Below are 14,803 nucleotides of genomic sequence, written 5' to 3' on the forward strand. Positions count from 1 at the left end.
AGGCCTGTATGTGTGGGAGAACCACAGAAACACACAAGGCAATGCCATGAATGCAGACCACTGGACACTTTACTCAGGTCAACTGACTATGTTACATAGGTAAGTCGTGTGTGTATATGTGGGCGGAATAGAGTGATGATTAACAAATATAAAGTTGCTTGGAAAATTCTAGCTATAAATCATAGCTATAAAACAAAGACAAAGTTTTCTAAGTACATAATGAAAACCACAACTAAGTGCTTCATTGAGTTTTGAACCATAACCTCAGCCATAAGAACTGGGCTCCTTATGTAATTCTCCAATAGTATTTGCATGATGACCAAAATTTCAGTATGGGCATGAAGACTTACAATGGCTTTAACTACCTATCATAAAGTTTATACTAGAGAGGTAGCTTGATGTAGTGGAAAGAAGCAGTCAATACATTTTTGAATAAAAGAAAGGACTTGGAGAAGAAAGGAGGAGAAAAAGAAAGATGGAAGGAAGAGACGAAGGGCAGGAAGGAGGGAAGAAATAGAGGAGGAAAGAGAGAGGATAGGTGTGATGGGTATTAAAACTGAGTATTTAAATTCCAGCTCTGACTCTAGTTGGGTAAACTTTGACAAGTTATTAACTTCTCTGAACCTTATTCTCTTCACCTGAACATGGGGCAATACCTTTCAGGGTGATTGTGAGAATTAAAAATTACTTTTATAAAATGCTTGGTAAATAATAAGTGCTTAATAATTTGTTGCTGGTAATTCCTATATTTAGGTAAATGGTGATTCTACCACCACTTATCAATGTCACTAAATTGTATATAGCATTATTTTATGCATTTTATTACCTAGTTTATATGCAACAAAGTATATGCATTATAAAGGTAGTTTTTAGAGTATAGACATGGATTTGGAAAAAAAATCTCCATTTTGAAAAATAAGTAATATACCTAAGAATGGCATGCTCCTCAATGTTCTGTTGGATGCAAATATGTCTCAGAAAATCTAAATGTAAACACTAGCGTCTTTACCTGTATCTGAGGGAAGTAACAAGTATCAAACGCCTGAACACCATTTAAACTGTAACATGCGCCTGAAGCCATAATGCTCTCATCCATTTTTCCTTTGTGATTAAGGTGCTTTTAGAGCCAGAACTGAAAGTGATTTTTTCTTGAATAGTATCAGACATGGTGGGAACGAAGATTAAGGAGAAATACTCACGGATAAGATCTGGTCTCCTCTCTGGAGCTCCCCACTCAGGTCCGCTGGTCCGCCAGCCAGAATGAAGGATACAAAAATACCTTCTCCATCTTCCCCGCCCACGATGTTGAAGCCCAGGCCAGTGGAGCCTTTGTGCAGGACCACCTTACGGGGCTCCCTGCAGAAACAAGTGGAAAACACAACTCACAAGGTGACCCACTCAAGATTTAGGTTGCTTTTACTTGCATTGAGATATATGATACCAGCAATTTACTATCCATGAAAATGGCTTCCCAAAGGAAGATACTTTTACACATCAAGAAAGATGCTCCTATCAGGGCAGATATCTGAGTTCCTCCCTACAACAAATGTCAAAATACCATGCAAAGTCATTCCTTAATTCCAAAATATTTTCTTAAACTATGCTTACTTCCAATTTTCCTTTGTTTAAAACATCTGTTCTTAAATTGAGCACCACATTAGAACTCAGTAGGATGGGGTATTCAAAAAGAGGGAGAGAATTTGAGGGACAAGAGACTAGATTGAATAGTCCAGACCATGAAAGATCTTACATGCCAGCCTATGGATTTGTTGTTTGTTTGATTGTTAATTAAAATTTACTCTGTAGGCAATGGGGACTCAATGGAAGATTCTGAGGTACCAAGAATATTTAAAGACATTGTAGGAAAATTAACAAATGGTTATATATAGGGTAGATGGAGAGGGAAACACAGATATGATGGAAGGCAGGAAAATCACTTAGGATGTTGACCAAGCAATCTAGGTTTGAGGAAGTGACAGCCTGAACAAGGGTGACTGCAGTGATAATGAAAAGAAAGGGCAACATGAGATAGGAAATTTGAAAGGAGTAACAGTGCGTCCAGAGATGGACTCACACATTGAAGGAGGAGGGGATGGAGAATGTCTAAGTAGTTGGCAAAAGGAGGGGGGAGTGGAATCCAGGGTCATGAGTATGAACATGATTTTGACATACTCAGTTCTAGGTAATGGTGGGACACCCATGTGGAGATGTTCAGAAACAGTTGGAAACAAAGGATAAGAATTTAGGTCCTTAGAGAGGACTGCAAATGCAGATTTGAGGGTCATCAATAAAAGGATGAGAGATCAAATCTTGAGCCAACAGTTCACCACATTTGTGTCGAGGCCAGAAAATTATGGAATATAGAATTGTAAGGGATCTTAGAAGGCATCTAGTTCAATTTTCTATATCAGTAGTTTTTAAAAATGTATTCTGCAAGCCTCAGGTTTGACCAATGTGCCTTTTGTATCACCCACTCTCTTCTCTTCTCCCAAATATCTCAGTTCTGATCATTAAAGTTCCTCTTCTATTTTTCTGCTCTAAATGATATAAGAATGACAAAGAGCCATCCAATATATTTTTATACTAATGACTACACTAAAAGTTTGTTATTTGCTATCACATTCTCATGAACAAAGAGATGCATTATATCTATATTTAGCCTTATTATGAGGAAAGGTGTAAAATGCACATCATAGCTTGGACTATAAGTAATATGTTACAAAGCAATGCATTAAGAAGTAACTTGACACGCAGTTAATTCATTTTATTCTACAAATACTTTGTAAGCACTCACTATGCCAGGAACTGTTCCAGGTTCCCAGAAATTTTGTAAGCAAAACAAATATCCCTACACTTATGGGCTTACATTCTAATGGAGGCAGACCACTAATAAAGAATAGATGCAATAAATAAATTTATTACATTCTATGGTAGAAGGCAATATATATTTCAGAGGAAAAGAAAAAGCAGAACAGTATAAGGAAGATTGTGGCAGGGATGGGCCTGAGTAGGATTGGTGAGATTTGAGGAAAGGTTGAAGAGGTGAGGAAGCTAGTCATATGAATATCTAAAGGAAGAGCATTCTAGCCAGCGGGAACAGCCAATGCAGAGGCCCTAATGTGGGAGGGTGCCTGATGTTGTCAAGGAAGAGGTAGGAGGCCGGTGTGGTTGAATGAGTCATGAAGAAAGGACAATGGTAAAAGATAAAGAAGTCAGTGTATTAGTTTTCTATTGGTGAGTAACAAATTATCACAAATTCAGTAGCTTAAAACAACACCCATTATTATCTTATAGCTCTGTAGGTCAGAAGTCTGGGTGGGCTTGCCTTGGTTGTCTGGCTGGGACTTCACAAGGCTGAAATCAAGGTGTGAGCCAGGATGAGCTTTATTGGGATGCTCTGGGGAAAAATCTGCTTCCATATTCATTTAGGTTGTTGGCAGAATTCAGTTTCTTGTGGTTGTAGGACTGTATTAGTCAGAGTTTTCCAGAGAAACAGAACCAATAGGATGTATAGTTTTATTATTAGGATTTGGCTCTCACGGTCATGGATGTTGAGAAGTCCCAAGATCTAGAGTTGGCAAGCTGGAGCCCCAGGAGAGCTGATGGTGTAAGTTCCAGTGCAAGTCTGAGTCTGAAGTCAGGATAAGACCAATGTCCCAGCTCAAAGACAGTCACAAAGAGAGAGCAAATTCTTCCTTACTCTGCCTTTTTGTTCTATTCAGGCCTTCAATGGGTTAGATGGGGCCACCCATATTACAGAGGGCAATCTGCTTCACTCAGTACATATACTGATTCAAATGTTAATCTCATCCAGACTAACCCTCATAGACACACCTAGAATAATGTTTAACCAAATATCTGGGCACCCCATAGCCGAGTCAAGTTGACATATAAAATTAATTGTTACAAAGACTGAGGTCCCTGCTACCTTGCTGGCTGCCAGTCGGGGGTCCCTCTCAGCTTCTAGAAGCCTCCCATATTCCTTGCCATGTGGCCCCCTCTACCTTCAAGCCAGAAATGGTACATTAAATCCTTTTCACATTTGGAATCTTTCTGGCTTGCTCTTCTGTAACTAGCTGGATATAACTCTCTGCTTTTCAAAGTTTAGCTTAGGCCCATCCGGATAATTCCCTATCTTAAGACCAACTTATTAGTAACCTTAATTACATTTGCAAAATCCCTTTTCCATGTAAGGTAACTTAACTGTGGGAGTAACATCAGGAGGTGATCATGGGGCCATCTTTTTTTGCCTACTACAGGCAGAAAGGCAACAAGGGACAAATCCTGAAGGGCCTTGTAGACCATTGTAAAACTTAAATTTTTATTCTGAGAGAAATGAGGAGCTACTGAGATGAATTATTTGATCTGATTTACATTTATAAATGATTACTTTGTCATAAAATAAATTGAAGGGGCAAAGATTGAAGAAGTGAGACCATCTAGATGGCTATTGCTATATTCAGGCTAAATATAATAGTGCTTTGTACCAGGGTGGTATTAGAGGAAGTGGTGAGCAGTGGATACATTTCCAGTCTATTTTCTCTTTCTGCTCAGATTGAGTAATTCCTGTTTTTCTATCTTCAGATTCATTGTACTTTCCTCTATCATATTTATTCTGCTATTGAGCCCATCCAGTGAGTTTTTTATTTTAGTTATTGTATTTTAAAGCTTTAACTTTCTATTTGGTTCTTCTTTATATCTTCTATTCCTTTGCTGAGTCTTTCTATTTTTTTTTCATGTATTTCAAATGTGTTTGTAATTTCTCATTGAAGCATAATGGCCACTTAAAATCTTTGTCGGATAATTACAGCATCTATGTTATCTCAGTGTTGGTATCTGTTGATTGTCTTTTTGCATTCATGTTGAGATTTTCCTGGTTCTTAGTATGAGAAGTGATTTTTTATTGTATACTGGTCTCTTTAGGTGTTATGTTGCAAGACACTGGATCTTATCTAATCTTAGTTTTCTGCAGTTTAATATAATGTGAAGATCAAGTGAAATGGCTATTTAGCTTCTTACTTGGCTCTGGTGACTCCAAGGAGGAGAGAAAGTGAGGTACCAATTAGTACTCTACTCATTCTACCTCATTGCCACTGGGGGGGGTGTCAAAGCTCAGCTCCTTTTGGGCCCAGTGACACCAATGGGGGAGAAAAAATGGGGCGCTGACTAGCACCACCTTGAATCACCTTGTTTTGCCCCTCCTTGCCTCTGGGTGCGGCTAGAAGTTTAGCCCCCCACTGGGCCCCACTGACACTACCCTAGCTAAAGTGGTTTGCCAACTAGCACTGCTTCCCTCTTCCTCCTTCTACCTCATTGTCACAGGCTGGGGGTGGAAGTTCAGCTCCTGCTGGTCCCCACCAACACCAGGAGTAGGGGAATAGAATGCCAAGTACCACCCTTTCATTACAACTTGTTGCTGCTGGGTAAAGGTGCAAGTTCAGCTCCCCACTGGAAAGTGGAGTGTCAATGAGCACCACTTCATACCATCTTGTTCTGCCACTTTGCTACCTTATGCGGGTGGAAGTTCAGCTCTTGTTTGGCCCAATGACACCAGCCCAATGGGAGAAGTAGAGGGCCATCTCATAGTTGCCTCTCCCATCTGTCTCTGGTGGAGCCAGAAGTCTAGCTATCTGCATAGTCCACTGGTACTGCAAGGATGAGGGGACAGTTTTTCTTTTAATGTTTGGCTAGAGTAGGGCCAGTATTATCAAAACGTTCCCTGTTCTATTAGTTTACCTGTTTCCTAGTCCTTTGGTTATAGAGAACAGGCTTTTCTTGAGGCTTTTTTTTTTTATCTGTGCCTATTGGCAGTTCCAGGGTATGGGTTTCTCCAGGGCCCCATCCAGAGTATTTGGGAAACAGAAGGAAAATCGAGGGAGCTCACCACAGTGTCATTCCTCTCCCAGCCAGTCTGACTTCTTTCCAACTTTTAGAGTCTTCCTATCTTTGTTTGTTTTATTACATCTAAAGTTGTTTTTGGTTTTTTAATAAGAGGGAGAGTTAGAGAGGAATGGGATACTCTATTTTGGCTGGAACCAGAAGTCCAGGTTCTGGATACGTTTTGAATGTAGGAACCAACAGGAGTTTGATGAAAAAGTTGTTGTAGAAATCTCATTCTTTCCCCAGTATAAACACACATACCCTTAGTGGGTCCAACGACATTCAAACTATACACAGTAAACATGGATGGAGGGAAGGGGGCTATTATGATTCTGTTTATCTATGTGCTAGATGCTTTCTGTGCATCATTCCACTTATTCCTCAAAACAATCTGATGAAGGATGTATACTGATGTCTGCAACTACTTTGAAACAGATCCAAAAAGGAAGTTGGATTGGTGACGGGATAGATGCTTAGGAATGTTGTAAAGCAAGTGTAGTAAAATGTTAAAAGTGGAATCTAGTGAAAAAAAGTGAATCGCAAAATTCTTTAAATTTCTTTATATTTGAAAATTTTTATAAGAAAATCTTGAGGAAAATAAACAACCTGATGAAGAAGTTATTGACAACTTTTTAGCTTAGTGAAAGGAGACTGCTGGCCCAAGTTTTTACCGAGTTTAGTAAGTAGCAAAGGCGGGATTAGACACAGGTTTTCTAACTCAAAATCCCAGAGTCTGGAGTATGATATAATCCAGAGATTGCAAATCAGCAAGCTGAAGGCTTAATTTGACCCACATTGTTTACAAATTTTTGAATTAGTTGCTCATGTTTATAATTAGGAAATTTTGCATAAAATATGGACTTATGGCTTTACATGAAAAAAACCCAGACATTCTATGAACACTGGCTCTTAATCTCATTGCATAGCAATGGTTGGCTAGAGCATCGCCCTCTTTAGATGGGGCATTCATTCTCCAGTTTGCCACAGTCTCACTTCTCCCTCATGTTTCTCAGACAAAAAAGCTACCAGTTTCATCATATTTTCACTTCTTGCAAAGTTAAGAGGAAAGTCAAATATTTCTTATACTCATGGTTCTATCAAAAACAGGAAAATGAAAGCTTTATGGAGGTAGCACAGTATTTTAATAGAAAAACAGGAGAGAACATGATTCCTTTCGAAGTAAGGATTATTTTACATGTTTAATATGCCAAGTGACTCTCTGCAGAAAGAATAAAGCTTTAAAAGATCATTATGAAACATCATTTCCATTACTTAACTATGTTACCCATCTGGGGGAATTTTTTTAGTGACCCCTTTACATAAAACACATAATTCTTGAGCGACAGTTGTTTTTATTTATTTTACAGGGGCAAGTCTTTTAAACTAAATTATGTGGAATTTTCTCAACTTGTGAGATTTAAATGTCTTTTTAAAAACAGAATTTTATATCACAGTGAATTATGATGCTTATTTTAATAATGGGGAGAAATGACAAGAAAATAAATCTGTAAAATGGTATGCAAATAAAATGTCCTAAGCACACACCAAATGATTTACTTTTTCTAATTTAAACTTCCTATATTAATAACCCATTACATTAAACTGTAGATTTTAAAGTATTTTCTTGTATATTTTTCCTGTTAGAAGATCAAAACCTTGTGAAGAATTAGAAGTTCTATTTTACTGTTGTATTAAATCAACTTGTCTAAGCTAGTTGAGCTTAGACGACAGCTTAGGTTCATACAGCTGGTAAACATCAGAGTTAGTCTTCCCCTATTTGTTAAGACAATTTTTTAAGAGCAATTTTAGGTTCATAGCAAAATTGACAGGAAGGCACAGAGATTTCCCATATACTTCCTACCCCCACACATGCATCACCTCCCTCACTATCAACGTCCCCCACCAGAGTGGTACATTTGTTACAACTGATGAACCTATATTGACATGTCATTATCACCCAAAGTCCACAGTTTACATTAGGGTTCATTCTTGGTGTTGTACATTCTATGGGTTTACACAGATGTACAATGACACATATCCATCATTATAGTATCATACAGAGTAGTTTCACTGTCCTAAAAATCCCCTGTGCTCCACCTATTTATCCTCCTCTCCACACAACCGCTGGCAACACTGATCTTTGTACTGTCTTCATAGTTTTGCCTTTTCCAGAATGTCATATAGTTGGGATCATACTGTATCTAGCCTTTTCAGATTGGCTTCTTTCACTTAGTATACACATTTAAGATTCTTCCATGTCTTTTCATGGCTTGACAGCTCATTTCTTTTTAGCACTGAATAATATTCCATAGTCTGGATGTACCACAGTTTCTTTATCCATTCACCTACTGAAGGACATCTTGGTTGCTTCCAAGTTTTGGGAATTAAGAATAAAGTTGCTATAAACATCCATACGCAGGTTTTCATATGGACATACATTTTCAATTCATTTGGGTAAATACTAGGAGCATGATTGCTGGATCATATAGTAAGAGTAGTATGTTTAGTTTTGTGAGAAACTGCTAAACTGTCTTCCAAAGTGGCTGTACCATTCTGCATTCCCACCAGCAATGAATGAGAGTTCCTCACCAGCGTTTGGTGTTGACAATGTTCTAGAATTTTGCCATTCTTATAGGTATGTAGTGGTATCTCATTGTAATTTGACAGACTTAGTGTCTTTGCCACAAGTTTTGTTCATTAAAAGGAAGGAGAACTTAAACAATGAAAAATTTAAAAACTAAACTAAAAGATACTTTCTATAAGCCAGAGGAGGACCTGAATTTTATGAAGAGATCACAATATATTACAGAACATAGTTTCCAGAATTATTGACACTCAAAGATTCACTTTAACTTTCTATAAGCCAGAGGAGGACCTGAATTTTATGAAGAGATCACAATATATTACAGAACATAGTTTCCAGAATTATTGACACTCAAAGATTCACTTTAACTGCCCTTAGTTTCTATCATTTGAACCGCAGACTTCAATACTCCATCATATGTTGCCTTGCACTCTTCTGTCTCTGAATGTCTTGGTGTCACTCCAACCTCTTTGTCCCCTCGAGTTCAGGCATAGACTCTTAGGGCAGGCTCCTAATTTGAAGATTCCTTGATTCTAGTTTCAAAGTTCCAAACACCTTCTCCCCACTAAAATGCAAATCTGATTCTTTTAATTCCCTGCTTAAACAGCTCCACCCATCCTATGCCCCAGTCATATCAAACTCTTTGCGCTCCCCTGAGTCTGACATGTTGCTTCAAACCTCCATTGCTTGGCTCAGGCCATCTTAAAACTCAGTTCAAGCGCTACTTCTCTGACCCCCAGGTACAGGTGACCACTTGCTCCTTGGGTCCACACTGTGTCTTGTACACATAACTCTATTGTAGCACTGATCATATTGTCCAGTAATCCTTCACTCAGATCTTTCTCCCTCAATAGACTGTGAACTCCAGGAATCCAGGCACCAGCATGTCCCCAGCAGGAGCAAGATGCCTAACAAGCGGGAACTCAGGAAATAGTTACTGAACGAATGAATAAACTCCCACAGTAATTTAGACCATACTTTACCTTCTACTTCATATTATAATTATTTATACAAATGTGTTTCCTTTTTTCTAGATTTTAATCAGGGATGGCAAAATCTAAAGTCCACAGGGATGGAGCAAGTAACACAAATGAGTGAAGCAGGCTGAGTAGGGATTGTAACCAACTGGGGAATATGTTCCACCTAAAGGGCTGCTTTTGCTCAATGCTGGATAATTGCTCCAAGCAGGCACACCGAACAGTATTGCTAGATTCTCCAATTTCTAAAGATAAGTGAAGAATCTAGACATTTATGTGAATTTTCCAGAACTTTATGTTGACAATGATAAAAAAAAAATTAAAAGTACGGTTCAGGTCAACCAAACATGTCTCTGTTGTAGACCCCGCTATGGGCTGCCAGTGAGACTCTGTACTGTTCACAGTTTGATGGCACATTCGATGTCTGTTTCATGTTTGTCGCCTCCATGGCGCTCAGTGTGGCACTTGGCTCCTGGTAATTCTCAGTAACTTTTAAGTTGATTTAATATTCTATACTCAACCTCATCTCTGTCCTTCTCTTTTCAAGTTCTCTCATCTGGAGATCCTTTCTTTTACTTATTTTTTCCCTTTTGTCTTTTTTTTTTTTAATTTTAAAAGGTATTTATTTTTATATAGTAATCAATGTTCATTAGTTCATATATAATAGTTAATATGGAGAAGCAGTACAAATTCCATTAATATTTTGTCTTATTTTTTTCCTTTTATCTTAGACCTGCTCAAGGTCCACCTTCTTCAGGATGCCCCATTCCCAAACATTTTGAGCCGCAGCTCTCCTCTCTGCACATTTATTGCCTAGGCCAGTGACTTGGGGTCTGATGAATATAACGCCCTGCATTTCCTTGAACTGTTTCATGTGTGAGGGCATTGTGGCCTCCCAAGAGATTATATTTTCTTAAAAGTGTGGTGTCATGGTCTATATTTATAGTTACCCCCAACATACCTAGAAGAGTGCTCAATAAACATTTGATAATTGAACAAATGAGTGCATACCACCAATTTATAAAGAACTTCAATATTTTTCATACTGAAATGATTTGGGCTCCAATTTACTGTGTCATTAATCATCTAGAATTCAGATGGGCTAGGGGCCCATTACTAGTCATTATTATATATCATAATACACAGACAGCGAGACAAAATTCTAACTCTCATTCCTCATTCAGGACTGAGCTCAGGGATCATGATCTGGAAGCCATCCCTGATGCTCTCCTCAATCTCCCCTCTAGGCTGGGTTGGTTGCCTCCCCTCGCATTCTCTCCATGAATCTATCATAGTGCTTATTACACTGGTTTGGTTTACTTGTCTCCTTCTGCAGCTAGAGTGACCAACTTGACAGTAGAGACCATGCCATTTGCTTTTTGTCCCCAATATCTGGTACATAGTAGTGCTTGATATCTAATAATTTTAATTTTCATTAGATTTTTAAGTATGGAAGCTATAGAAGATGAAAACTGGTTACTCATAATATCTGTATTTTTTAAACTATCTATCCACTTAAAAATATATATTTTATTCATCCATCCAATCTTTCAATAAACAAACACCTACAGAATACCTACTTTGTATCAGGTCCTGTCAACACAAAGATTCAAGATCCTGGGGTGGGAGGAGCCACTTGTAAACAGTTATAGAAGCCCAGGGACAGGACAAGTGCTAGGCCAGAAACACGTGCACAAAAAGCTTAAGTAGCTAAGAACAAAGAGTAACTAGTCTTCTAAAAAGATTTTGTCTTTTTATCATCATCTGGATGAAATATGCTACATTCATTTATGCAGTTTTATTTTTCTTTTAATGGGATGTAAAAATCCTTTATATTTATAAAACCTTTGGATGCTGGACAATTGGAGAGATGCCAGCCTGACTTGTTCTCAGCTGTGGCAGAGCAGCAGCAGCATAATCTTGTTCAGCTGGAGTCTCAGAGGATGCTCTAAGCCAGCTGGGATGTTTTCAGAGGAGGGGAGTAGGGGGCTATGGGTTAATTTTTTCTCCTTAAACCAGATGGCTTGAGAAGGTTCAAGATTCAAAAAGGGAAATAACTACTTAAACCTGAAGGCTTTCTCATGGCCATTAGTGGGATGTTCCTTGAGCTTTGAACCTCTGAGGTCCGTGAAGTCACTCTAGTCAACTCTCAAAACATACAGGGTGAGAGGCTGTGTGGTGTAGTGGGAAGTAAGCTGTGAAATGTTTCCAGTCATCTTTCTAAAATACATATCTGACTATGTTACTTTCTTGCTCAAAAGCCTTCCAGGGATACCTACGCCCTCAGGATAAAGCCTAAACTTGTGAGTATGGTATTCAAAGCTCCCCATCATTTGACCTTCATCTACCCCCCCAATGCCTAGCCTCACCATTCTCCCTTTCACCCCCTGTTCCACCTATACGAGAGTGCCAACCACAACTCCTCACGCCAGGTTGTTTCATGTCTCATTGTCTTTGCCCAGGCTGTTCTCTTTGGCTAGGAGGATGCGTTCGTTGGCTATTCTCATCTATCTAATGAACTTCTATTTCTACTTGGCCTTCAAGACTGAGACCAGGTGCTGTCCCCTTCTCTCTGCTGCCCTAGCCACCCTTGCCTCTAGATGAACTGACCACTTCTCCTTTTTTGAAACCACACTGTCCTTTCATCGCTCATACCGCTATCATTGTCTTTGCTGTTCTGAAGTTACTTTGTTTACCCGTCTATCTATACCGTGAATCTGTATGATCCTAAAGGATAAAGACCACGGTTCATTAGGTTTTGTTATTTTGGGAACTAGTACAGGCCGAGCCTATAAGAGACACACACACAAATATATTGCATGAATAAAGCAAAAAACAAGTGAGGAGTTGGGAGAAATGATATTAAATTCTAATTCCACCTCTCTAGGGATTTGCAATAACCCAGGCATGACTTCTGTGGGGCAGGTTCCTTGCTTGAGTAATAACTTGTCAAGGAATAATGTTTACCTCATGGGGGAGTGAAAATTCAGATAAGACAATGAGCTAAAAGCATCTAGGAAAGAGAAAAATGTTAAAGAAAAGTTTACATTGAGATTCTGTTTCCAGCCATTTGCCAACTTAGATGTCCTGAAAACTCTAATTACAAAGAAGCTGAAAATTCTGAATAGAATACTCATAAAATAATTTTAAATGACTGGCTAAGCTTGCAAGTAAGTAAGAGAAATTCTCAGAGACAGAAAATGAAGAGAGAATACAAGTTCAGAGAAGAAAGCAAGTACCAAGGCTAGCAGTGGACTGAAGAGCTTGTGCCCATTCCCAAAGATCTATATTCCACTGTCCAGAGTTGATAGCTGCATGGAGAATAGGATTGTGTGGGCCCAGAGGTGGGGTTAGATCAGAGACCCTCGCACAAAATCAGGACCCTGAAAGGCTCCACCCTAACCAACAGGATAAAGCACAAAAGTATTAGCCCCTCAATGATGTCAAGGATACATATCTGACCTGACCTTGGCTCAAAGAAGAAAGGGCTTTTTTCTTTAAGACATGTTTGAATGTGGAAGAAGTTATACTTTAGGAAAAGAATTTATAAAATTGAATAAATTGGCAGAGGAAAAGAGGGAGAGTCCTCCTGGGTGCTAGCGGAAAGAACTTGGCAATGTAGCTCCAGCGTGATGAGGCAGAGGTGCTCTCCAGCTCCAGCTCCAGGTTGCCGACATGAATGTGCTGGTTGATTGGGGTAACCCACAAGATGGGTTCATCTGGCCATCCTAGCTCAATATCAGTAGCCCTTATGGTCATTTGGCTAGCTGATTTCCCCCTCTCAAAGTCCAGGCTCACCAAGCCACATGCTCATTAAAATATGGTTTTCCATAGTGCCTTTCCTAATGGGAATGAATGTGCTAATTAGCACATTCTGGTATCTTGCACAGACATATTTCCTATTGTAAATTAATAACTTGGCATTACAGCATATAAGCTGGATCACCCCTGGATACACTGACAAAAATTAAGTTTCAGAGCATGTAGGCCTGAGGCCCAGATCCAGTACCATGATAACCAAATAAGGGACTGTAACCCTCTGAGGTCATAATAAAGAGCCAGCTACTCTCCCTGAGCCCTCTCTTCTTTATTTCTCTACAAATGCAACTGTATTCATGTGAGCAATATTGTTAAGGAAAAAGAATGATAGGAGATCAAAGAGATTTTTCAGCAGGATGGGAAGATGTGTATAAGTGTGAAGTGGGGCTTAGCAAAGGTGGTGGCTTGGAAGTCAACCACAGAAGGCTTCAAAGCTGCTGGTTGATGATGATTGATGTTTTATATCTAAATGATCTAGCTCCTGGGAAGACTGCAGTGCAGTGCATGCCTCATATTCAAATAATTAGTTTAGTCAAATAATCAGTCAAGCAGATTATTGGACATCCTATAGATACACAAAGATAAAGGGGCATTGTTGAACTGCTGTGATGAGGATGTGATGTTGAGATAATACACAAAAAATATGGCATTACAGAGGAGGATCTACGCTCTAGACATGTGATAGAGAGTAGGCTGACTTCAGCAAAATAGTCACCACACAGATATTGAGTCTATACTAAATATACTGTGGTTGGTACTGTGCGAGATAAAAAGAACTCTATTAGATGGAAATAGTATGGTATCCTGTGATATTGGGAAAGACTATGGGCATTAGAGCTAGAAAGATCTAGTCTTGAAGATAGTCTCATGAATTAATAGCTGAGTAACCTTGGTGGAGTTTTTTGATGTCTTCTTTTTTCAGCTATAAATAGTGAACAATCATATCTATTTTATGGCATTGTGAGGATGAACTGAAATAATACATAAAGTACTAGGATCACATAGCAAGCTCAGCAAATGCTAACTCACTTCTTTTTCCTCTAGGGAGTTATGACCTTTAAAAAACAAATAGACATACATAAAGTAATAAATCAGCAATGCAAGGCCATGTATGTAAAGTGCCAAACGAGTGTTGTGGATAATGGAAAATCTCCGCATTTAAGAAAAAAGATTAAGTGTCAGAGAAGATAGAATCTGAGCTAGACCTTGATGGATGGGTAGAACCTAGTTAAGTGGAAAGGAAAGTAGATGGTATTTCAGTGGATGGCATGAGCCCAGGTCCAGAGCGGAGCATATGCAAAATGTGCTTGGAGAACAGGGAGTATCATAGCTTGAATGGAGTGCAGGGTCTGTGTCAAGGAAAACTAGAAGACTGAGGCAGATTGAGAAGGAATATGGATGCCAAGCTAAGGAATTCAGACTTGATACTTGGATAACGCAAAAGCACTGAATGTTTCTGCCTCCAGGGGAGACTCCATGAATGTGGTATCTTCTGTTTGTAAGCCTAACGTGTTTATGTCATGATGTGCTGTTTCTATAACCT

The 14,803-nt window shown here is 39.0% G+C and overlaps 1 protein-coding gene across 11 annotated transcripts in view; it reads right to left on the reverse strand.

Annotated features, from left to right (window-relative positions):
* Window positions 1-14,803, reverse strand: part of DLG2 (discs large MAGUK scaffold protein 2) — a 1,864,788-nt gene that overhangs the window by 337,987 nt on the left and 1,511,998 nt on the right. For all 11 annotated transcript variants that reach the window (XM_087433531.1, XM_087433533.1, XM_087433536.1 and 8 more), the window contains one exon: window positions 1,200-1,356. In XM_087433531.1, the coding sequence (XP_087289657.1) occupies window positions 1,200-1,356 (157 nt within the window). The remainder of the gene's footprint in view (window positions 1-1,199; window positions 1,357-14,803) is intronic.

Source organism: Ceratotherium simum, chromosome 7 (genome assembly GCF_057802395.1).
Source record: "Ceratotherium simum simum isolate JZ-2026a chromosome 7, ASM5780239v1, whole genome shotgun sequence".
NCBI classification, from domain to species: domain Eukaryota; kingdom Metazoa; phylum Chordata; class Mammalia; order Perissodactyla; family Rhinocerotidae; genus Ceratotherium; species Ceratotherium simum.